Source organism: Phyllostomus hastatus, unplaced genomic scaffold (assembly GCF_019186645.2).
Source record: "Phyllostomus hastatus isolate PE091 unplaced genomic scaffold, TTU_PhHast_1.1 phas_contig_210, whole genome shotgun sequence".
NCBI classification, from domain to species: domain Eukaryota; kingdom Metazoa; phylum Chordata; class Mammalia; order Chiroptera; family Phyllostomidae; genus Phyllostomus; species Phyllostomus hastatus.
In genome coordinates this window covers 11,999,030-12,024,065 of record NW_025333737.1, presented here as the reverse complement: position 1 = coordinate 12,024,065, position 25,036 = coordinate 11,999,030, and the positions used below count along the sequence as shown (strand labels likewise).

General features: G+C 55.0%; 1 protein-coding gene across 4 annotated transcripts in view; it reads left to right on the top strand.

Moving 5' to 3' along the window:
* The window catches only part of AXIN2 (axin 2), a 30,611-nt gene extending 15,570 nt beyond the window's left edge, over positions 1-15,041 (top strand). For 3 of the 4 annotated variants that reach the window (XM_045837398.1, XM_045837400.1, XM_045837399.1), the window contains exons 4-11: positions 3,864-3,966; positions 6,297-6,437; positions 6,534-7,036; positions 7,246-7,419; positions 7,736-7,969; positions 8,547-8,642; positions 10,066-10,233; positions 13,542-15,041. In XM_045837398.1, the coding sequence (XP_045693354.1) occupies positions 3,864-3,966; positions 6,297-6,437; positions 6,534-7,036; positions 7,246-7,419; positions 7,736-7,969; positions 8,547-8,642; positions 10,066-10,233; positions 13,542-13,668 (1,546 nt within the window). In that variant the 3' untranslated portion in view covers positions 13,669-15,041. The remainder of the gene's footprint in view (positions 1-3,863; positions 3,967-6,296; positions 6,438-6,533; positions 7,037-7,245; positions 7,420-7,735; positions 7,970-8,546; positions 8,643-10,065; positions 10,234-13,541) is intronic. The other variant, XM_045837401.1, reaches the window with a different exon arrangement.
* Positions 15,042-25,036: the final 9,995 nt, after the last annotated feature.

Here is a 25,036-nt window from a genome sequence, read left to right as displayed (position 1 = left end):
AGAAATGGCTTTCTAACTTTTTTTCTTTTGGAAGTTAGGTGCCAGACTCCCAGCCAAGTTCTAAACCCCCGTCTCTGGAGCACTGGGCACAGGAGGGTTGGGGGCCGTTCCCGGGGATCAGGCCTGGGGGATGCAGCCGGGGACTGAACACCTCGCAGACAGCAGGCCCTTTGCCACCCAAGTGTGGCTCCTCCGTTGGAGGCGGCCAGGCATGGCAAAGGCCACGTGTAGGTGGCGCGGGAGCGTCTCCGTCTCGTCACTTCAGCGCAGAGCAGCTCTCAGAGCCAGGAGCGGCTTGGCTCGAAGGCCGGTTGGCCCTGGGCGTCCTGAAATCAGTGCGAGACACTCCCCTCACACCTCACGCAGAGGGCAGCGCGGGTCATTTTATTTATTTATTTTTGTTTCCTTTTATCTTATTTATGGGTTTACTTTGGACACCAGGGACAGCATCCACGTGAACTTCAAATATTACCTTATCTTACAAACCAGGCTTTTGATGTTGGCTGTGATCAGAGGCGGCCCTCTGAGCGACTGCCAAATGGAAATGCGAGTGGACGCCTGCGCGCATCAGCCTGCAATTTCAAAGTCCCCGGAAAACGACATTCAGGTTAGGCTGGGCACCGCGGAGTCAAAAGGCTAAGCTAATTGGCTCGGCTTAAATGGCAGCTAAGTGGAGTCCACACTTCAAAACCCCTGCTCCCCAGAAACAGCTGGGTCCGGCAGCCGGCTCGTTAGCTGAAATGTTTACAATGAAAGGCGGGACCAAAGCGCGGGCGCTCGTCCACTCACAGTTCTGAGCGGCCAGGAAGCGGAGCGCAGACCTTTAGGGCCTGAAGTAAAAGGAGAGAGGCCCCCTTCTGGAATGAGGGGCTGTTGTGGAAGAAGATTCTTGGCTGGGGAGGAATTAAAGCCACATTTCCTCAAGGCGCCTGTCAAGCCTCTGAGCCTCTGCAAGTTGAAATCTCTCTCTTCCTGCCCCGGCTCCTTCAGCTGCCGTGTGGGTGTGTGGGGGGGTGTGTGGGTGCCTAAAAAATAATTTGTTCCTTTGGCCTTCAGATCGGCCAGTGACCCGCTTCCCCTTCCCCTCATATCTGTGTCCCCCAGCTCTCTTCTTTCGATCTTACGTGGAAAAAGAATGAGGTATAAAAGCCTTACCACTCACTGATTTCTGTCTGGGCGGAAGGAGGAAAGATGGAAGGTCGCTGGGGGACATTCGAGGACAGAGTCCTGGGGGGATGGGGCCTCCTCTGGGACTCATGAAGCCCTGCGTGTGGCACAGGGGGGTCCATGGCGTGCTTGACTGCTGGCCTGCAAGATGGTCAGGAAGGGGCCTGGACCAGAGGCCTCCACTCTCACGTCCCCAGAAGAGTTGCTGCTCAGGAGAAGGGTGTGGATCTTGTCTTGTAGCCCTGGGGCCACAGGAGGTGGGTTAGACCAGCATGAGACCCAATCTGTGGGACACCCCCCCCACCCCCATACCACAGGTATTTAGGTTAGAGGTGGGGAGAGAGTCACTGTCTTGGGAACCACCTGGCATGCCCCATGGCCAGGAGTCCCAAGTGGTGGTGGTGGGGCTTTCCAGAATGTTCGCCAAATCTCCCATTCATCCCGTCAGAAGGTCAGGTGACTCTGTAGGGCTCAGGAAGGGGTACTCCCACATTCGGTCAGGAAGCTTGGCTCCTCCGGTTGGGGCTGGGCATGGAGGTGGTTGAGCTGAGGACACCTGTTCTCGAGTCCAACAGCGGTTGCACTCGGACCCTGGATCTGACCACTGCTGATGGGGACCCTGGTCATCTCAGATGTGGTGGACTGGGGCTTTTGTGCGAATGGAGTGGGATTCTGTGTTAGGTGTGTCTGACCCTCCGTAGGGACTCGGTGGAGGGAGCTGGCAGCCTGGGGTGGGAACCGGTCACCTGGCTTGGAGTTTGGTTACCGGTCAAGTCAGGCATGCTCCTGAGAGCCCCCTCTGATTAACGACCTCAAGGCGAAAACAGCGAATTTCGGTCAGTGAGCTCCAAGTGGGTCAGCAAGGGTCTGGACTGGAACCTGGATCCTTCTTGGCCGTCAGGGGCCTGTCACGTCCCAGGCCTGGCGAGTAGGGAGCTGTCTGGGCGACTAGACCTGCTCTGGTCAACAGGCTACACCCGCCCCGCCCCCCGCAATGTGCTTACTGCCTCTGCCCTTTGGCCTTTCTCTGGGACAGAACCCACGTGTGTAAGTCTTTGCTTCAGACACTGATCTCCTCCCATCCCCTCAGCCCAGTGATCCTTTGAGTGCGGATTCTTAGGCAGGGTTTGGCTCCCAGATCACGCCATTTGTTGTGAGTGGTGCCACCTTTGCGTGGCCCTGTTCTCCGGCCTAGGTCAGCAGGCGTCCAGCCCCCGGAATCTCAGGGCGCCGAGAGTGCGCAGCCGGAGGTCAGCCTCTGGCCACCCCTGCAGATCTCTAGGCGCTGCCGGCGTCTGCCCACTGCTGAGTTAGCCGAGTCTTTCTCCCCTCCCCCTCTGAGGTCCAGAACACTGGGAAGAGAGAGGTGGCCTAACACCTAATTTCAGTATTTATGGCCTCTAGGTGCGATTTGGTGTGATGCTGTTTGCACACGAGGCTTTTGTAAATAAGCGGCCTCCAGGAGGAACAGCAATGGGAAAATTGCCCCCCCTTGACCATTTGACTACTTTTAAGAGTAAACATTAAAAAAAAAGTCACAGCAACTCCAGGTCACGTTTCTAGTGAAGACTAGTGCAATAGAGTGCAGGTGTTTCTTACCTCTGCTACTTGCTTTAAAACAAGACAAAGGACGCAGAGGCCCCTCCTCCTGCAGGTCTGTGCAAGGGCTTCACCGACGCTGCCCCACCCCGGGCTACTTGGCCTGCCCCACGGCCAATGAGTACAGAGTGGGGGGGGACAGGGCTTTGCAGTTGAGACCCCCCTCCCCGCCAGCGGCTCTCTCTGCCCACATCCCGTAGAGTTTCATTATGGTAATCACCAGCTTCTGACGCGCTATAGATTTTGCTTTTTCATTTTTGCTTATTGCAAAGTAAGCAAAAACACTGGCCCGGACCACCCCATTGGGAAACAAGCTTCATAAGGCAATCCTCTGCATTGTTTACTGCCTTCCTTGACTGCTCTCTTACTCAGTGCCTAGACCAGGGTTTGGCATGAGGTAGGTACCCAAATATTGGAATGAATGGCACAGAACGCCACACAGTAGGGGCTTTGTCTTTATGCCCATGTTGGTCATGTTTTTGAGACTTTGTTGGTTGGGGATGGTAGGGTTTGGAGTTGAGGGAAGGAAGGGACCCCAGAGGTACCCTTTGGCGATTTATACGAGGAAGAACTTTGGAATTAAATACCTGGGAGGCTGGGTGTCGGAGACTCATGCACAGCTTTCCTAGCGCCTGGGTCTGGCCCCTCTGCCCGCTGTATTTTGCCCTGGAATGCTCCTTAAGGTACACCTGCTTTCCTGTGTCAGGGCAGTGTGTTGCCGTGGCAGTGGACTGTTGGGAGGACCGGAGAGGTCTTCGACTCTGCTGCATGGGGCCCCCATAAGACAGGGGAGCCTTCACTCTGACTGGCTGGAGTCGAACCCATTTCCCAGAGAACAGCCTGAGGAATGGGCCTACCATGACCTTTCCGAGTCGGTGATCCCAATCCAGGAGGGGGCCGTTTCCAGAGGAGTGAAGGATGAGCAGGAGGTTTGGCATTTGGACGGCGGGAACAGCCGTGGCACCTGGGACGGGGGCGCACTCCCGTGGTGGCGTGTGGCCCCACCTGTCGGTAGGATCTGAGCGTGGCTTCTGAGCACGCTGCGTGCTGACAGCCTCCTCCTGAGCCTGCGGGTTCTGTCTCTCCCCTTCCCTTAGAGATGGAATCCCTCCGTACCGCGTGGGGAGTAAGAAACAGCTCCAGAGAGAAATGCATCGCAGCGTGAAGGCCAATGGCCAAGTGTCTCTACCTCATTTCCCGGTGAGTATAGTCTAGAGGGGGAGGCGGCTGCTCTTGGCCACATGGAGCGCTGAAGGGAAGCGGTGGGAGGAGGAGGGGGTGTGCAGAGACGGTAGGAGGGGCAGTGCTGGGGCCTTCCAGGGAACGGAGGGGGAGGGAAGACCAGGCGAGAGGTGCTACGTGGCTCCTGGGGGTGTGACACTGAGCGGAAGGAGTTCAACGTGACCTTTCTGAACCTTCACATTTTCTCAATTCATAAAAGAAAATTCTCTGTGAGAAAGAAGCCAAAGCAGTTCCTTCCCAGAAACCAGAACGTGATAGGAGACCGTTCATGCTTCTGATCACTTCCCACTGGAGTGGAAGCCCCCCGAGGGCAGGGAGCTTTGTCTGTTCCGTGAACTTCCATACTCCCAGGCACTGTCACATGCCGGGTGCTTAAGCAGACCCGTGCTGACCGAACAAACGGACAGACGGATGAGGAGGCTGGAGGAACCTGCCTCCCGTGGGAGGGAAGTCCCATCCCTGTGACGTTCCACTTGTGCTGACTGTGTGGCCCAGTCATTTCTGCCAGCTGTTTGTCCCGCTGACTCCCGAAGCCCCGGAGGGTGGCTGGACCGGCCTGTCTGTTTCCAACCCCAGAATTCGGCTTAGTGCCTGCTGTCGGATCTGCACCTACTGTGTGCTGAGTGAATGGAGTGTTTGGAAGTGGGGATCCTGTGAGCAGCTTCTTCCTGTGGTTGGGATGGGAGGCCAGCATGGCATGAACTGGGCCCTCCCCTTCCAGTTCCACATCCTGGAGGGCCGCCCGCACGTGGTCCCCTGCTCTCATAGAGCCATACAGGCCGCATTTCAGGAGTTGTGCCTCTCTGGCAATGGATGCTCTGAGATCCAGGTTGCCAGGGCACGGCTCCTGGGGCGAGGGAAGAGAGTACCCGGTCTAGAGTGGCATCTCTGTTTACCAACCCGTCCCACCAGTGTCCAAGAGTCCAGCTGGTCCGTGGGCAATGTTGCATTTAGGAAATTAACACTCGGAGGTGCTGGTCCCACACAGCGTTAGTGCGCGGGCTGATGCTGCAGTAGCTCATTCTGGAACCTCCTAGCACAGTCTGGGGCAGACTTTCCTTTGTCCTGAAGTTAGCATGTTAAAATGGCTTTTCTGGGGAACTCCAGCATCCCCCTCTTCAATAACAGTGCCCCCCAATACAACTGTATTGATGATACACAAATTTCTTTGATGTGGCAGGGGGGTGTGTGCATGAATAAAGAAAACTTCTAACACCCGGGCCTGTAAATGAGGCGATCTTGCCCTGGGTGTGCAAAGCAGCTTTCCCCAGGAGGTGGCCCCTTGCCCGGGGTAGGGGCTGTGTGGAGCCAGCCTGTGTGAGAGGGGCCATCTCCTACAGGGGTGGGGGAGGGTCTGTCCCCTCACTTGTGCAGCTGCTGGGGGAAATGCTGGCCTGCCCAGGTTGGCTTTCTGCTATACCCCCATTGCACCCCAAAGAAAAAGGCAGAGCAAGAGGGAAGTGAGGAGAGAGGCAGAGCCACCAGGGAGGAGGGGTGGGCGAGATGGCAGGAGGATGGAAAGCCGTCGGGCTGTGGGGGTTCTCGCTGTTTGCTGCTTTTGGCAGGCGATCTCCGTGCCTTTTTATATTCCGCACTTGATTTGGAGATGTTCCCTTTTCCCTTGATAGAGCAGCTTCAGGCAGCCAAACTCAGCAGTGTTCTGCTACTAGCCCGCAGCAGCTTTCTTCATTTTCTGTACAAAGAGACGGGGAGGGGGTGGGGGAAGCAGGCAGATCTAGGACAGTGTTGAGACAACACCACCTCAAAGGTGCGCAGTGTGCGGCCAGGAAATAAAGTGCCGCTTCTTCTGATCTGGCCGTGTGACTCCTTTTTTCCCCTCCCTTTTCCTCCCCCCCACCTCCCTTCCAATCTTATTTTTTTAAATTTCCAACTCCCTTTCTGTTTAGACTCTACTTTTTATTCCTTGAGTTGGTCTCTCTCCCCTCCCCACCACAGAGGCTGCCTTTTTTATGTTTGACAACAGTCTTTGAAGATTTTCTACTTCAGAGTAACTACTGATGGGCTGGTTGTACTACAGAGAGAACAAGCGGGGCCTCTCGGAGTGCGACCAACTGCTCCTGCCCAAGGCAAATGCTGGTGGGGACCATGGCGCTCCATGAGGCCGCAGTGCCAGCGCATAAAGCTCCCCAGCAGCCCGGGCCGAGCTCTGCCCGAACCTGGAGCCACCGAGCTCCTCGCCGGCCTAGGGAGCTCCGGCGCAGCCACCCTGGCCACCACGCACCCGGCCGGCTGAACACACCTGTCCCTTTCCTCCCCGTGCCCTGCAGAGAACCCACCGCCTGCCCAAGGAGATGACCCCCGTGGACCCCGCTGCCTTTGCGGCTGAGCTGATCTCCAGGTTGGAGAAGCTGCAGCTGGAGCTGGAGAGTCGGCACAGCCTGGAGCAGCGGCTGCAGCAGATCCAAGAGGTAGTGCTGGCCCCACCCCGCCAGGCCTTTTGCTCTGCCCACCCCCACCCCACGCGTGCCAGGGTCTCTGCTGCTCACAGCACCCCCACCTTCCAGGATGAAGAGAAGGAGGGCTCCGAGCTCGCACTGGGTTCCCGGGACGCGCCCGCCCAACACCCCCTCTGCCTCCTGCCCTCCAGCAGTTACGAGGAGGACCCGCAGACGATTCTGGACGACCACCTGTCCAGGGTCCTCAAGACCCCCGGCTGCCAGTCCCCCGGCGTGGGCCGCTACAGCCCCCGCTCACACTCGCCCGACCACCACCACCACCCCCAGCTGTACCACCCCCTCCTCCCGCCCGGGGGCAAGCTGCCCCCCGCTGCCTCCCCAGCCGGCTGCCCCCTCCTCGGGGCCAAGGGCTTCGTGACCAAGCAGACGACGAAGCACGTCCATCACCACTACATCCACCACCACTCCGTCCCCAAGACCAAGGAGGAGATTGAGGCAGAGGCCGCACAGAGGGTGCGCTGCTTCTGCCCCGGGGGCCCCGAGTATTACTGCTACTCCAAGTGTAAAAGCCACCCCAAGGCCCCGGAGCCCGGGCCGGCGGAGCCGTTCGGGTAAGTGGCAGGTGGGCTGGACTGTCCCCACAGGGCTTCTCTCCTGACCACAGCCCTGGGCAGGTGTGCGGTGGGGTCAGAGGTCACTGGCCTTTTGTTTCTAGGAAGGGGGGTGCGGGGGAGCAGGTGCATGTGTCCCCACCACCTTCCCACCTGTCTGGTGGGGGAGTCCCAGAGAGGTAAGGGGCTGTGGTCTTGGTTCCCCACAGCGGCAGCAGAGGCGGCACCCTGCCCAAGCGCAATGGCAGAGCCCCTGAGCCCAGCCTGGCCGCCAGGGACGGAGCGGGGGCGCTGCAGCTGCCGGGGGAGGAAGGAGACAGGTCGCAGGATGTCTGGCAGTGGGTGCTGGAGACCGAGCGGCCGAGCAAGCCCAAGCCCCATAGGTAAACACCGCCACCGCCAGCACCACCCCCAGGAGGGTCGGGGCCGTCACCGGAGCTATTGTGGGGTTGGCTATTTTTGTCGTCGGCCGGAAATAAATGTGACTGTTAGCTCCTGCCATCTTAATATTAAATGTTGGACTGAGCGGACCACAAAAATGCCATGTTTTGGCAACGCCCCCCTGTTCGTGTTATGGTAGTTATTTTTTTCTTCTCTCCCTGAAGGCAGAACAGAAAAGTTTCTCTTGAAGTCACATTTTCCAGTTTTTCTAACCCAGTTTCTTTCCTTCTGCTTTCTCTCTTCTTGTTCCTTGTTCAGTGCCCAAAGCACAAAGAAGGCCTACCCCTTGGAATCGGCCCGCATGTCCCCAGCCGAGCGAGCAGGCCGACACCACCTGTGGGGGGGCAGCAGCGGGCACCCCCGAGCCACCCCCCGCACCCACCCATTCACCCAGGACCCTGCGATGCCTCCCCTGACCCCTCCCAACACCCTGGCGCAGCTGGAGGAGGCGTGCCGCAGGCTGGCGGAGGTGTCGAAACCCCCAAAGCAGCGGTGAGTGGAGGCGGCATCGGAGGTGAAAGGCGGCACTGGGTGTGGACGTGGAGGCCGGGCCTGCTGCTGGGGAAGGGCCTTCCTTTCTGCTGGGGCTCTGTCTCTCCTGGGGGAGGAGGAGGGCTTCTGGCCGCACAGCACCTGCTTTCCAACCTGGTTCCCCTCAGTTCAGTTCGTCCTGAAGCGCTAACCAGGGTGTGTTGGGCAACTCATTCAGTGATTCTTTACAAATCCTGTCCCTTATGAGTGTCTGCATCATTTCAGCCTGGTTAGATGAGAGCTTAAGAAGCCATGGCTGACTGATTGGAAATCAAGGGCCTTCAGCCCTTGGCCTGGGCTGGCAGAGTCTAGGCCTGGGTTCCCACGGGGACTGCGGATGGCAGCGCCCAAGTCATGTGCGAGACCTCCTGCAGCCACTGTCAGCACAGAGCCTTGCTTGGGTCTCCCCATGGACGGAAGTCTGGTCTGTGTTCAGAAGGCTGCAGAGGGTCGTTATCCGTCTGCCCTGCATTTGCCCTGGGGACGGCAGGCTTAAGCAGGCTTGCCTCTGAACGCTTCGCTCCGGCTGCGTCCTCAGGTGCTGCATGGCCAGTCAGCAGAGGGACAGGAGCCACGTGGCCACTGGTCAGACGGGAGCCACACCCTTCTCCACCCCAAGCCTGGCTGCAGAAGAGTGAGTGTCCCTGCCTGGCCCTGCTGAGGCCCACCCGGGGTTTCCAGTTAGTGCTCACCATTGGGAGTGGAGATTTTTGAAAACATTTGTTAATATATGAAATCACCTCAATTTTAACATGTTAGTGATGGTTAGACGCAGATGTTGCCATAAATTAGGATCTTTTTCTTTTTAAAACTATTTATTTGTTTTTAGACAAAGGGGAAGGGAAGGAGAAAGGGGGAGAGAGAAACAGCAATGTGTGGTTGCCTCTCACACGCCCCCTACTGGGGACCTGGCCCACAACCCAGGTGTGTGCTCTGACCAGGAATCAAACCGGTGACCCCTTGGTTCACAGGCCGGCACTCAGTCCGCTGAGCCACACCAGCCCGGGCTATCAATTAGGATCTTGAAAACCCTGCCTGTGCTGAGCAAAACATTGTGGCTTGTCCACAAGTGTTCCCTCCCAAAGTGACGGGTGGCTCAGGGTTCCCGGCACACACTCTTTGAAAGCTGAGGTGCGAAGCCATGAGCAGACAGACCCAGGGGCCCCCGAGCCCAGATGCAGAAGTCACCTCCTTTCGGCTGGCCCGTTGGCAAGTTGGAAGCCCCACTATGTGCACAAAGCAGGGAGCTGGCTCTGCCCCAGTGCAGAGATGGAGGGAGACGGTCTTCGCTGTTTTGCTTGTGGAAAGCGGTATCCCCCCAATGGTGCCGTGGCTCCTTTCGTAAATGTGCACTCTTACGAAGTGGACAGAGAAGCCTGGCTTCGTTTAAGTACAGGATGGCACACTGAAAAAGAAATCCACCGAAGGGATCTAAAATGGTCTAAATAATTAAAAATGTTTTCTTAGCTTCTTTATTTTGAGCAATGAGCAATGTCTGCAGCCCTGAATAAGCCACCACCCTCCCTGGGCCCTTTTGTTTTAATTGGTTGACCTTAAGTCTACCAGCTGTTCTGGCCTGGATCTTGTTTTTTTTTTTTAGCCACTCTACAAAATCTTGGAATAAACGGGGAAGTGGAAATGACTGGGCTCCCCCAGTGGGCTCTAGTGTTCCGGGTCCCTGCCCTCTTGGGGGTGCTCTGAGTTTGTCTCTACAGCGTCCCCTGCTGGCGAGTGTCCCGTCGCTCTGGGACGGTTTCTCTGTCGTCTTCATGACAAGCACCCCCTGTGTGCCAACCTGAAAGAGGCTGCCCTGTCCCCCCTTTAGGTGGTAGCAGGAGAAACAGTAGCAATTTGTACAACCAAAGGAATTGTCCCCTCCTGTGTGCCCCTCACTGGTGGCCTGGAGTTGGTCTGTGTTCGCCAGAGGTGGCTGTCTCTGTGACATGGGCCCCCAGCCTGCAGCCGGAAACGGTGTTGGGAGAGCGTACACAGTGTGTGTTTGCGTGTGTTCGCTCGCCACCTTCAAATGCTGAGCTTTCGTTGCATCTTATTTTCAGTCACAAAGAGCCAAAGAAGCCAGCAGGGGTCCACGCGCTCCAGGCCAGCGAGTTGGTCGTCACTTACTTTTTCTGTGGAGAAGAAATCCCATACAGGAGGATGCTGAAGGCTCAGAGCCTGACCCTGGGCCACTTTAAAGAGCAGCTCAGCAAAAAGGGAAATTATAGGTGAGAGCCCTGTGGCTTCTTTCTGCTCCAGAGTTTGTTTGCTCACCACTGGGAACCAGAGTCGGGGGAGGGGCCGGGAGTGCCCCGGGCTGCCACGGGAGCGCCTGTCCGCTGGCCACTCACAGAAATAACGCAGCAGTGGCTGCTGGGGGGGCTCTGTGGACCAGGTGAACAGAGCGCCGAGGAGGAAGGCGGCGGTTGGCTTTGTCGCAAGAACTGGGCCTGGGTTGTCTGTGGGGCTCTGTCTAAAAGGGAAGAGAGGTAGGAGGGAGAGACAGACAGACACACACACAGACACACAGCTGGGCAGACCAATTAGGAGCCCGAAAGACTGCTGTCCTGTTGTGGGCACCAGAGACTGTCCACACTGACGGGTCGGGGAAGGGCAGAGGCCGTTGTCTGGAAGTGGGAGCAGCATTCTCCTTACTCAGCTTTTCTGCCCGGATGACTGCTTCCCTCTGCCATGTGGGGTCTTGTGAAGCAGGACGCTCTTTGTCCATAACAAGGAGGGGGCAGGCCCTGCGGGTGGGTGCCAGGTGGACAGGGGCCTTGGGAAGGGAGCTTGCCCACCCTCCGGGCTGCCTTCCCCTGTCTGCACAGTGGCCATGCCCACCAGGCCTTCCAGGGACCTGGATGGGTTAAGAGCCAGGGGCCCCATTTCTTGTTCATGTTCTCTCAACTGGGGACAGGGGGTGACTCCACCTTAGTTCATCCAGAGTCCTGCCTGCCCCTGCTCAGTGGCCTTCATCCCAAGGGAGTGTGTGGGTTCTGCTCCAGCTGTGTCTCAGATGCAGGGCTGGGACAAGGGACAGGCAAGTGCAGCACCAGGCACAGCTTAAGGAGCACAGCGTGTGTCTAGAAGGTGTCCACCCAGTCCTGCCTCGAGCCGGGGATGGGAGTGGGGGACCTCGAGAGCACTCAGTGACCTGCCAGGTGGCCACGGGCTTCTGGACCCAGGCAAGTCCAAGTCCAGGGCCACAAGACCCGCCCCTTCCTGAGCAGCCACCTCCACCTGGGAGCTGATTTTGGGCGGGGGGGGGTGCAAGTGATTCCTTTTTTTCAGGGCAAGGGAGGTGGCTGAGAGCAGGGTGTGGTGCTGGGTATTGAGCCTTCTTTTTCACACCTGGGCTGAGACAATTCTGAAAATGTGTCAGGGGTTGGAGGATGGGCCAGGCTGCTGCTTTTTAAAAAAAATCTTGACCAGACACACGGTGAAACTAATTACTCGAGCACGCCCCTTTAGGGGTCCGTTCTGATCTGAGCGTGGGCTTGGCGGGACTGCGAGGGGAACTGCAGGTGACCTCTGGGGAGCAGGGCCGTGGAGCGCCGAGCAGAGAGGCTGCAGGGGAGGCTCCCTGCTTAGCCGCTCCGTCCACATCTGGCTCTGATTTTTTTTTCTAAGGCACACTTAATAAGCCTGGCTTTGAAGCCCCGGCCTCCCCTTTAATGCACAAAGACTTGCACAAATGGTCGACGCTCAGATTCTTTACTGATTGGATCAGGCTGTGGCCAGGCCCTTCCCAGCGTCCTTATCTCCGTGAGCTCCTGGCTGAGGCCTGATGCCCCATCCTCCATGGTCTCGGGGGCACAGGGTGCCATGCTTCGCCCCCAGCAGGGGCAATGCTCCAGCTCTCAGTTCACACCCCACACCCCCCACAGGATAAGGCCCAGCGAACATGGGTCTGTGGAGCGGGGGACCCGGGCTGCATTGAGTAATCTCTCCATGGCCGAGGTTCAAAAACAGAACAGCCCCTCCAGACGTGCCAGGCGCTATTGGTGCCAGATGTCAGAAGAAAGCGGAGTTTGCCACATAGAGCCCGTGGCAGTGTGGAAAAGCCCGTGTCTTGGAGGAAAGGAGGGCAGCAAGCACTTTTGAAGTCTCGGGGGTGGGGCTGGGGGAACATGGCCTCTGTCCTCTCTGGAAGAGGGTGCAATTATGCAAAAGGTCATCATTGCCTGTTTGCTGAGAAAGCCCAGCTCGGTGGACCTGAGTGGGGGCTGGCGCTTGGAGCAGAGGGGTATGTTGGAATTGGAGCCTCGTATTTGGAAAAGTAACTCTTCCCCACTGTCCAGGGTCTCCCGTGCCCGGTGCCCCTCCCCACTCTCTCGCCATCTCTTCCCGGCCCCCACCCCCACCCCAGATACCCGGACCCTCCGACCCTCCGTAGGAAGCCTTCCCACCGCTGACCCGTTAGAGCCATGCTGCGGCTCTGCCGGGAATGCTAAAAACAAAGAGCCTTGACTAAACCCAGCTGTTTCACTTTATTTAGCCTTATCTCCTATGAAAGTATTTGGCTTGCCTTCATTAAAGAAGAAGAAAAAAACTCAGCTCTAACCAAGGGGAATTAATTTTAAGAGAAAAGACAAAAACAAAATATGGCCATAACCCTGAGACACAATTAAATTTTTTAGGGAGGCTGTCTCCCCTCCCCCCAGGGGACTGTGACTCTCCCTCTGAGTGGCCTTTATCGGGTGGAGACAATAGCATGTAGGGGCGAGTTTCATCCCATCGAGGGGGTGTCCCTTGCTGGGGACTGAGAAGGAAGAGGCCTTCACTTCTCTTCCTGGGAAGGGGCCTGGGAGGACAGCCATTTCCTGAGGGAGGCCGGCCTGTGAGAGGGGGCTCGTTTGAGCCCGTACAATTAAACAGCCTTATAAGACAGAAGGCTGGGGTGGGATAAAAGGAACCTTTAATCAACAGGCATAATAGAAGGGCCTTCCTGTTTGGCCGAGGAGGGGTGGGGGTGAGGAGGGAGGGGTGGCTGTCCCGTGGCTGACCCAGAGACCAGCTGAGGAGTTGGCACCTGGGTGCTGGAGGGTGGGAAGACCAAGAGGTGTCGGCGTCCAAACAGGCTGGAGTCTGCTTCCCACAGTTCAGGGTGGCTCAGTCTGGGGTCTTTGAAGGAATGCCCCTTTTAGCTGCGGCAGCAGCAGCAGCAAACAAACTCCAGGCCCCTGCCCCCGATAAAAAGGGGGAGCAAGAAGCAGCTGTGCTCTACGAAGTGCGCTGTTCACAGCGTGAGCGGCGGTGACTGCAGCAGTCCTGGGCTGGAGGCCGCCTCCGAGCTGTTTGCAGGCTGCTGCTCGCTGGGTGCCCAGCTTCTTCCTGAGCGCCCGGGCCCCCCCCCCGTCTGTGCCGGCGGACCAGCCCCGGGAGCTGTGGGGTCATCTCGGTCAGAGGGGCCGAGGTTTCCCTGCACGCCTGCCGTGGCAGAGTCCTAGGGTTGCCACAGTCCTCGTGTTGACATGCCGTTCCTTGACAGGAAAGTGCAGTTTTACCAAGATGATTTTGGGGTTTTCCTTTTAAGGTATTACTTCAAAAAAGCAAGCGACGAGTTTGCCTGTGGAGCGGTGTTCGAGGAGGTCTGGGACGATGAGACCGTGCTCCCCATGTACGAAGGCAGGATCCTGGGGAAGGTGGAGAGGATCGACTGAGCCTCATGGACCTGGCGGCAGCCGGTGGTGGGGCTGGAGCCCGCACCACGGTCTGGGGCGAGAGCGACCGCCATGCAACGTGTTGAAGGAAGAAAAAACCAATGAAGACAAAGTCTAGGGAAGAATTGGCCACTGCGCCTTCAGGAGGGTTGGGGGGAGGTTGGTTTTCATTATTCACAAGCTGGGTACTGAGATAAGAAAAGCCTGAACTATTTATTAAAAATATGACCACTCTTGGCTGTTGAAGATGCTGACTGTGTCTGAGAGACCGCCATACATAATATATGACTTCCTAGGGATCTGAAATCCATAAACTAAGAGAAACTGTGTATAGCTTACCTGAACAGGAACCCTTACTGATATTTATTGAACACTTGCTTACCCCTGCCCCCAGTTTATGGATATGCTGCTTTAACCACGGAAGGGGGAGATGGGACGTTTTTGTTGTTCTGTCTAAACTTAGGAGTTGAGCTCGGAGTGCATGAATGGTTTCTGCATTAAAAGAGGAATTATGCTCGGCCCTGCGTTTTCTCCAAGTGAAGATAGGCTTTTTTTTTTTTTTTTAACGGTGCCCTACCATTGACAACACAGAAATTGGTGCATTTATTTTCTACGCTGCTGTATTTTGTCATAAAGGTCTTGAGGTTTGACTTACGTTGCAATAATACCACCATTTTGGGGTCATCTTGTTGGATGGGCTGGTCATTGCTGAGTTGGGGGGGCCTCTGGGGGGGCCCTGGATTCCCCCTGGGAGGACCAGGGCCCCATGGCTGAGGCCTAGAACAGCGCTGTGGTTCAACTTGTGCTTTTATTGAAATAACTGTTCCTTGGAGTCTTTGTTTTTCAATTACTCTTGGGGCCGCAGCCATCCTGGGAACTGCCCCCCTCACCCCCACCCCCCTGGCCCTGCAAAGAAGGGAACAGTTGTGGGAAGACCCAGCAGCACCCTTTCTCCTCCAGACCCCTCCACCTGGCGTCCGGGTTTTTGTGTTAAGTTAATCTGTACACCCTGTTTGCCCCGTCACTTGTACATACGTCTGTATATATCGTACGGCAAAGAGTATTAATCCACTATCTCTAGTGCTTGACCTTGAACCAGTACAGTACCTGTACCTGCACGGTGTCCCCATCCGTGTGTCGCCCTATATTGAGGGCTCGAGCTTTCCCTTGTTTTTTGAAAGGGGTTTATGTATAAATATATTTTATGCCTTTTTATTACAAGTCTTGTACTCAATGACTTTTGCCATGGCATTTTGTTCTACTTATACTGTAAATTATGCATTATAAAGAGTTCATTTAAGGAAAATTACTTGGTACAATAATTATTGTAATTAAGAGATGTAGCCTTTATTAAAATTTTATATTTTTCAAAACACTGGCCTCGTCTTGGAATTCCCAGGGTAGGGGGCAGGGCGGAGGCACCCTTGTGTGTGTGAACACCTGTGCTTAACCTCCCACCTGCTGGAGCCCGTCCCCGAGCAGACCTTGAGCTCCTCCCTGGCCCGGGCCGGCCCTGGGTGCTGGCGGAGGATTCCTGCTGTGGAGCAGACTGTAGGCTGCATTTCCTAGACGTCTCCCTGGGGTCATCTCCAGTCGGCCCTTCCTTCCCAAGCAGGTGTCTCCAGGTAAGCCCAGGTGATGAGGGGCTGACACGGGATCCTCCGGGGAGCACCTGAATTTCCGTGGGCGTCTCAGAGGCCAAGAGCCTCAGGAAGGGGTGTGTGGATCTGGAGCGTCCAGTGGGGCAGACGACCCCTGAGCTCCATGCCAACCAGCCACCCTCTCGAAGGCTGAGGAGACCGACTGATGGCTTCACGAAGGTCTGGGCGGGCAGGGGGAACGTGGGTGTTTCTGCACAGGTCAGTGGGCTCTGATGCACGGGGCCACGGAAATCAGTGGGAAGTAAGCTCAGCAAAGACATGCACCCCTCCAGCCCCATGTGCTGGGATACTGGGGTGCCAGGCTGTATTTCAGATCTGGGGGAGCAGGTCTATTTAAATGAGCCCTAGGATAAACCCTTTTTCGAAATAAAGGGTCTGTGGTGACAGTTGGATTCTGGTGTGCTGGGGGGTTTCATGAGGCTGGGTCTGCAGGTGAGTGGGTTGGCTTTTTGTCACTACCGTGCACAAGCTTGAGGTTGGCAGGGTAGAGTCAGTACTGGGACCTGGCTGTGGGGTTAGGGGCTGGCCTGGCTGGGCACCTTGGGGTGGCAGGCAGCCACCAGGCAAGTAGGTGTATGCGGGAGCAAAATGATGGGCTGGCTGCAAGGTTACTTGAACTTGTCCCTAATGATGCAGCTTGCTACATCTTTTTCCCTCCTGGCTGCCATAGGGGCTCACGGCAGGGGTACCCACAACCCACTTCCAGAACTGGAGACTCCTTCCAATCTGAAAGGATGAAGAGATAGAACCTGCTGTGCATGGTGGGGGTTGGGGGTACATGGCTTTTAATCTTCAGGCCTTTTGATTTATGCAATGAGAATAACAAGGTAAAACACGGGCTTGGGGCTCAGTGAAACCTGGGCCCAAGTCCCAGCACCACCCCCTTCTGGGGGCACCTGGGAGAGAGAGGGCCGGGCTAACAGTCAGGTGCTCTTCACTGGCGTGGTGGCTTCTGGGATATAGACCCCTGACACTGCTTCAAACTCACTCGTGCCATCCTCCAAGGAGAGGGCTTGTAGTTCAAAAAAGTGAAAACATGGCTTGTGCTGGCCTTCCCTGTCCCCAAATCACTTAAGACCCAGCTCTTCCAGGAGCCCTCCCCTCCCTCCTCCAGTCTCTTGGGTCTCACCTGGGAGCTGGTGAAATGCAGCTGCCCGCCCCAGCCCCACGGACTGGGCAGGACCTGTGTGTTGCCAGGCCTCTCCTGAGGATGCCTGGGCACCTCGGAGTGGCACCCTCTAGTCCTTGTGGGTCGTCCCCTTTGTAAAGACCAGCTTCAAGTCAGATTCGCCCACCTAGCTCTCGTCTCCTAGGCACTGCCATGAGCTCTTGTCTTATTTTCCTGATTGATAGTTAATCAGCTAACCAGAGGCGAAGCGCAGACTGTGCGTCTGAGTCCACTGCAGGCTGGCCTCGGGAACCACGGTTTGCTCATCCAGTAAGCGAGGACACTACTTGTGCCGCCTCCAGGGTTTGCCATGATGGTGGAGGGAGGTGAGGCGGCTTAGGGTCTCAGCAGGTCCCAGGACTACTTACAGCACCACCCTCACTGCCTGCACTGTTATCAGGTAGCTTCTCCCGTGGAAATTCCACCCTCCCCCTCCGGCTGCAACGCTAGGGCTCCGGCCTCCTGCTTCTCCAGCCCCTGGTACAGACGCAGGAAAGCGATGGGCAAGTGAGCGGGCAGCCTGTGCGATTGCGGAACACGGACTCTTAGCCAGAGCTGAGCTTTGGTCCCAAAGCATCTTACAGTTTTCTTTATTAAGTCTGTGACCTTACACAATACTTGGATATTCTGTGTGGACTCTCCCCTAAGGTGACAGTTCATGTAGAGGGGCTTGAAATATAGGGTTTTGGAAGAAGGATCCTGCTGTACTCCCTCCCAGGGAGTTAGAGTACATAGATGTTTCCAAAACAGTGATTTACCTGTTCCTTAACAATTATTATTTCACTTCATCAACCAGATTTTCTAAAAATCTGGTGTGAGAATGAGTCTCTCCCAGGAAGTGGGAGGCAGTGACTTAGTTTAAACAAACAAAACACACACACACACACACACACACACACACACACATCACTGCCACACACAACAATTTTAAGGCATGTTGGTAAATGCTGGCTGTTACCAGAATCCCCCAAAGAGTAGCCAGCCTGCTTGGTAGAGTCTCTGAGCCTGGAATCCATACAGAACTTGAGGTCTGGTAGTTTAGGGTGTGTGTGTGTGTGTGTGTGTGTGTGTGTGTGTGTGTGTGTGTTGGGAGGGTGGTGCTTTAGAAAGAATCTAATACAGGAAGAACAGCAGCCCCCTGACAGGAGGGTCCTCCACCATCTACAAGGCCCAGCTCTGAAAACACAAATTTCTGTGCTCCGCCCACATGGACCTTCTAGGTCTGGAAAGTGCTCTGCAGCGCGGGGCGTTTGCACATGTGGGGGCGGCTCGCTGGGCACCCACTGCCCCAGCCCATCCTGGGGTGGTCTCCTTTCAGCCTCAGGTCTCGACTGAAGTGTCAGAGGTCTTCCCTGCCCATCAAGTCCTCCTGTGTCCTCAGCCGAATCCCCTCCATTATCACAGAACTTTCTTCATTCTTCCACTGCACGTTCTAATTTTATCTGTGCAGTTACTTAATTGCCCATGCATTCGTCCGTGAGGCAAGGAGTAAACGTGCTTTTATTCACCATTGTGTGTGTGACACCCAGCGTTGTGGCTGTCACCTAGTGGGCACTCAATGCTTATAGAATTGAAGAAATAAAAGAAAAACTGTCTATAGTAGTATTACCCAAGGCTAAGGTAACCACTATTAACACTTTGCAGTATCCTTTCAGATTAAAAAATGCACGCACACACAGGACCATACTATTTTGTAATCCTCCTTTTGAAACTCAACAACAGGTCATCAGCATATTTCCATATCAATAAATATTTTTCTGTATTCTACAACATGACTTACATGTATGGCTGAACTATCATTTATTTAACTAATACTTGGACATTTCTCTAGTTTCCAAATTCTGCAATTATAAGTCATATTGCAATGAAATATTTTTTTAAAAGATTTTATTTATTTTTTAGAGAGGGGAAGGGAAGGAGAAAGAGAGGGAGAGAGACATCAATGTGTGGTTGCCTCTCATGCGCCCCCTACTGGGGACCTGGCCTGCAACCCAGGCATGTGCCCTGACTGGGAATAGAATTGGCGACCCTTTGGTTGGCAGGCCAGCACTCAACCACTGAGCCACACCAGCCAGGGCTGCAATGAGATCTTTATAGCTAAACACTCCACCGGTATTCAGAGCTAGAGAGTCTTTAATGATTAGGATGAAGGTTTTCCAGGTAGAATTTCTAAATCAAAGGCCCTCTCCTGGGTTTTGGCCATGTCCTGCCAGCCTGTCTGAGGTGGTGGCTCACTTGTCTCTCAAGTTCCCAGTGTCTCGCACACGGTTGGCATCCAAGCCACGTTCGTGCCATCACTTTCACTCTCCGGCTTGGATATGCAAGGCTCCCCTCAACCTGAGCTGAGCCTGCCTTTCTGGTATTATTTCCACTTACCAGCTGCATAGCCTTGAGCAACAAACTTCCCTCCCTCTACCTGCATTTGCCTCTTTGTAAGATGAGGATAGTTGTACGCGTCCTTCACGGTGCTGGCGAGGCTGTGAGCTGTGCAGTTCTCAGACGGGAGTCTGCCCGTGCTGAGGGCCTTGTACGTGTCAGCCCCTGTTACCGCCCGCCAATGCCCACCATCTGGTCTTCAGGCCTGGCTTTGCTCAGCCCTTCCCCCTCCTTTCTCTCACCTGTCATGTAAAGCCCAGCTTACCACCACCCCCATCCCCGCCCCCACAACCCCTGGGCTTCCCACTCAGAACCCTGTGGACTGGCTTTCTGAGATGCTCATCATGTGCTCACTTCCCCAGTGTTTTGTATTTCCTCCCCTGGGTTGTGCGGAAGCCACCCTGAAAGCGAGGCCTGTGGCTCATACCTCTGTGTGTAAGAGCTTTACAGACAGAAAGCCCCCCTGAGGGACAGAGAGAGTGCCGGGTAAATTCATTCAGACATCCGGGGACTACACCACCCTCCTTAGCCCAGCGTCTGACTTCGCTCTGTCTTCCCAAACTTGACTTTGGCCCCTATGATGTGGTTGGGAGCCCCTGTTACTGAGCCTTTCCTGCTGCTTGTATCAGACACGGTGCATGGACAGGATCAGGACGATTCCATGGTCATGAAGTTGAGGGCTCACTTTCTGCCCTACCCTCTCCTGTGATCTCAACAAGAAAGAAACGGAAATTAGCTGCAGTGTGCACAGCGTTGTGATTAGAGTTGTAGGATTTAGCAAGTTAAAATACAGGGTACCCCCGTTAAATTTAAATCTCAGATAAACAATAAATGATGCTTTCGTATAAGGGTGTCCCATGAAACGGTTGGGCCATACTTATACCATGAACATATCTGTGGACCTGACATGCAAACTTAACTGGGCGCCTGGCGTGTCCGCAGCCCGGCAACTCCAGTGACGGTGGATGATGCTGTGAATTACCCCCGAACCTTCCTTCCCCTTTGCTGCAGGCCTGCTTTCTTGTACTGCAGAGATGGGAAAGCTGAACACCCCCCCTTTCCCAGTCTGCCGTGTGTCGAGAGGCAAAGTGGGTCCCATTGTTTAGGTTTGCTCACGGGGAGGCAGAGGCATCTTTCTTTGGCACTTGCCTATGGACCAGCAAAGTCATGGAGACACGGGGCTTTGCGGCAGCCACGTGGTTATCTGTTCTCAGCTTCCTGGGTGCTGGCGGCGTGGAGCTGGGAGGGATGGCCAGACTCGTGGCGGGGTCCAGCCACAGGCCCCTGGACCCACAGTGGCCGTGGCTGCCTCCTGATCACGGCAGCGTCAGGCCCGCGGCAGCACACCCTTAAACACACTCCCAGGGCAGGTGAGCGCGGCAGGGTTTTGAAAGTCATGATCAAAGGCTTGATCTAGTCCATTTGTGAACTCCTTAAATTTCTAACCACCTCAAAGCCTGTATGAACTAAATTTCTGTTAAAACGCCGCATTGGTGTGGGGCTGCTGTAACAAAGCACCACAAACTAGATACGTTAGAACAACAGAAATCTATGGTCTCACCAATCTGGAGGCTGGAAATCCTAAACCACCGTGTTAACATCCGAAACCTCTGGAACCTGTAGGGGCAGGAGGGCCCTTCCCACCTCTTCCAGCTCCTGGTGCCCCAGATTCCTGGGCCTGGGGCAGCATCACTCAGGTCTCCACGGGGCTTTCTCCCTGTGTACCTTTCACACCATCCTCCCACACCATCCTTCCTCTGCGCTTGTCTGTGACTGTCCCCAAATTCCCCCTTTCATCAGGACACCACTGCTATTGGACTAGGTCCCCGTAATGACCCCAGCTTCAACTGACCGCATCTGCAAAGACCTTACTTTCAAATAAGGTCACATTGGGAGGTACTGGGTGTTAGGACTTCACCATAATTTTGGGGAGGACACAGTGTCACCTATAATAAATACCAAGAGTGGTGCCTCTCCCCTGGCTGATAAAACTGTGGCATCTGGCACTGTGTCTGTCCTCACACGGAAAGAGAAGCACAGACCTGCCACAGAGAACAACTTCAAGCATCACCTCAGAGAGGAGCTTCTTAGGATCTGTAACAAGGCGCGAGCAAGGACGTCCCCCCTGCCGGCCGTGCTGCGCAGGCCCCAGCAGACTGAGCCAGCTTTTCTCGCATACGTTCTCTCCCGGCTGCTGCGCACGCCTCAGCTTTTCATTTCTCCTCGGTCTGGGGCAGACTGGGCGACCCGGCTTGGCCGAGTCTCTGCCCACCTGAAGATGAGTCGGGACCTGAGCCTTTCTCTCTAGACCCATGGTCACGATTGTCTCTCCAAAAACTATCTTGGCCTCCGGGATATAAAACACTAAAGATAGCCCTGGCTGGTGCGGCTCAGTAGACTGAGCTCTGGCCTGGAACTGGGAGGTCACAGATCTGATTCCCGGGCAGGGCACATGCCTGGGTTGCAGGCCAGGTCCCCAGCTGGGGGTGTGTGAGAGGCAACCGATTGATGGATGTTTCTCTCCCTCTCTTTCTCCCTTCCCCTCTCTCTCATAAATGAATAAGATCTTTACAAAAATAAAATAAAACCCTAAAGATAGGTCTTGGGGAGAAATGATGGAATTTCTGTCTCCAAAGAAAGCCAGTGCACCCCCGTACATGGAGGCCTCTTCTGGCCCAGCGGCCGCGTCCTCGACGTAGTCTTCCTGTCCGAGACCAGGAGTTAGACACAGCGGAGGGCAACTCAGCTACATGTTCCCAAGGGCAGGGTTCAGCCACCTGCTCACTGAGGGGCTTACGGGCTCTCAGGGGAGGGTTTCTGTCCTGGCAGGGACCTTCATTGGTAAACCAAATCTCCACTCCCACGTCCAACCAGGCAGTGGGTGCCTGGGTGTCGATTTCCACGTGGGTAAAGTCGTTGGCTGTAATCAATTGCATAAATGATTTGTGAATCATTGTCAAGCCCTTGGCAGACTGAAGACAGCACGAAGCAATTAGTCTTCTGATCAACATGGTTTGTCAACATAAAGGATTTGGGCAGACGAGTCCTCCAGATGACAGTCACTTTTTGGCATGCCTGAGATGGCCACAGGCCTTTGTTGTTTATTCATCCTGCCCACAGAGGCCCAGGGGGTGAGGAGGGGGAGGGGCGAGAGCCGGGGGAGGGTCACAGCTGTGGTCCATCTGAGCCCGCTCCCTCTGCAGGGCCAGGCTCAGTGGGAACCAGGCCTCAGCTCCCAGCCCCCACTCCAGCAGCCCCCAGAGAAGCAGAGAGACCCCTGCCAACCTCGAGTGAGGGGGCAGAGCTGCTTCCTCCACCTGCTTCCCAGTCGGCCGGAGGCCAATTATCCAGACTCAGGGCTAGCCAGGTCTCCAGAGTGAGGGACAGAGAATGGCGAGAAAATGAATTAAATGCAAGAGTGGATTATGATAGTAAAAGGTTGGCTTGTAAAGTATTTGACATGGGCAGCTTAGAGATTTTGTTTTCTTTAATTTGAATTTTATCCTGAAATAACCACAAAAATAAATAAGCATGATTTAAAAATGTGAAAAAAAATGCATAGAATTGTACAAAAGACAAAAACAAAAAACAAACAAAAAAACTCCCACCTATAATCCCACTACCTAAAAATACCAATTGATAATATTTTGGTATATTTCCTTCCAGCATATAGCATATTCTCTTGCTGTCAAGTGTTCTGAGCATCTCATAGTTTGTAGCATAAATCCCTACCTATGTGAAGACTTCCTCCATTTCGACTTTCTGGCCATTCCTGCACTGCCCTGGTCTCTGTGCCGACCTACCTTGATTTCTCCACCTGCACCTCCTTTTCCAACAAGAACACAGCATGGCCTCTGCCACTTGGAGGCAGGAGGCAGACCAGGCCCAGGAGAGTCCCGGACAACCTGGGAATTGTAGAATCCACTTCCAGACTGGGAAGGGATGGCCAGGAGCTCCAGCCTGCCCTGCCCCGACCCTGGCTTGTTGGGAGGTCTCACTCCTCAATCACACCGCTTGATTCGCCTGCTGCTTGCCTGGTTCCATTGATCCTCACCTACCACCTTTGCACAACATCTACTGAGTCTTGTTTCTTGTCTTGGCTTATGTCTACCCTTTGTCCCCCAGCACACAGTGTCTCCCCAGCCACCTCCTCCTGGGAATCTCCATACATGACACTGGTGAGATTTGTTCTTGCACCAGCCATCCGGCTCAGCATCCACGTTTTTGTCTCCTGCTAACAGCACTTTGGTTTTCCTTTGGGGAACACCCCTCCACTACAAAATTGGCACATGATCTGGCCAATTAATATATTCCATTAGTTTGGCTACTGTGATTGGTTCAGGGATGAGCATGCCACTTAAATTGGTCCAATGACAGTCACCCCTGGGACTTGCGCTAGGAGTTCTGAGGCTGAGGCGCTCTCCTCCTGTTGGGGCTTCTAAAACAGTAGGACCAAATCCTAGAGCTTCTGGGGGCCACTGCGTGGAGAGCACCCATTGGGCTTGAAGTCAACACAGTAAAATTCAGAGGCACAAGATGGAGGAGTGGGGCAGAAAGATCGAACCAAGTTTTGATGACAGCACTTGGATTCTTAGGTTCAGCTGCCCACAAGCCCAGCCCTATGAGTCCATGTATCCCATCATCTCTTTTTTCCTTAAGTCAATTTGACTAGGTTTTTTTTAAAAAGATTTTATTTATTTATTTCTAGAGAGGGAAGGGAGGGAGATAGAGAGAGAGAGAAACATCAATGTGCAGTTGCTGGGGGTCATGGCAACCCAGGCATGTACCCTGACTGGGAATCGAACCTGCGACACTTTGGTTCGCAGCCCGTGCTCAATCCACTGAGCTACGCCAGCCAGGGCTGACTAGGGTTTTTGTTCTATGCAACTGAATGAATTCTGACTACTAATACAGCCCCATCCCAGGGGGTAGGAGTCTCTTCTCCAGGCCAGGCTGGATGTCAGAGAGCCCAAGTTCCGGGAGGTTCAGGTACAGGTGCACACATCACGTGGTCCAAAATGGGGAGGGGTCAAGAGGAGAAGCTGGCCACTGAAAAACAGGATGGAGTGATGAAGATAGACTTCAAGTTCCAGTTATGGAGGATGCCACATATGGGTGCTCACGACCGAAGACTGAGGGTAAATAATGACCTTTATCTAAAGTGACTCCTGGGTCTTCAGCCCACTTTCATTCTTCTCTGCTGAACGGCCTCATCATGAGCACTACAGGCACCTACTAAGAACACCTCCGTCTTGAGGGCTGGGGTAGGGAACACAGACCATGAGGACATGGTCCCTGCCCGAGAGAGCACTGATTGAGACATTATAATTCAATGTGAGGAGCTGCCTGAAAAAAGCTTGCCTGGAGACACAGAGGAGGGCCACCTCTGCTTGGGCTCCCCAGAGGGAGGTCGCTTCCGGGCTGAGACTTGAAGGGTCCCAGGAACTGATTAGGAGAATAGTGGACGAGCAATCCCGGAGAGGGAGCCACTTTGGCCCAGGCAAGGAGGAGGGAAAGAAGAGGGCCACTGGAGGCTATAAAGCAGAGCAGGGGGTGAAGCTTCCAGATTGGGACTGTGCCCCAACTGAGGGTGGGAGTCAACTCTCCTGGGAGAAGCTAACCCTGGCAGAGACGGGAGGGCAGGTGCGCCTAAACAGTCCTGCCCCTCTGGTCCCCCTTTCTCTCCCTCCTCCCCCTCCTCCCCACCATCCCTCCCCCTTGCCTCATTCAGTCTTTTCCTGCACTTTCTCATCCCCCTTTTTTCTCTTTCTTTCTCCTTCCTCCTCCCCCTCTCCCTCCCTGGCCCCCCCATGTCCCCACCCTCTTGCGGTCTTCATGTCTACCCCTCCCAGCAAATGAGGGGCCTAATCACGCTGGCACTGAGGCAGCCCTGGTCCTTGCCCTCCAGGAGCTACAATCTCTCACAGGCTCGTTTTGATTGAGTGATGTCTCTCCCACAACCCACCCCCGCCCAAGGGGCCCTAGTGGCTGGGATGCCCCCCACGCCCCCTGAAAGGGAGGTCCTGAGATAGGAGAGCCAGGGGCTCAGGGAAGCTGCCAGAGCATCAGGGAAGTGAGAGCTGAGCTGACTCTCTTATTATTTTTCTCCCCTGGGGGCCCGGAGCAAAGACTTCTGGGCTCAGAGCCTTTATAGATCCTCACT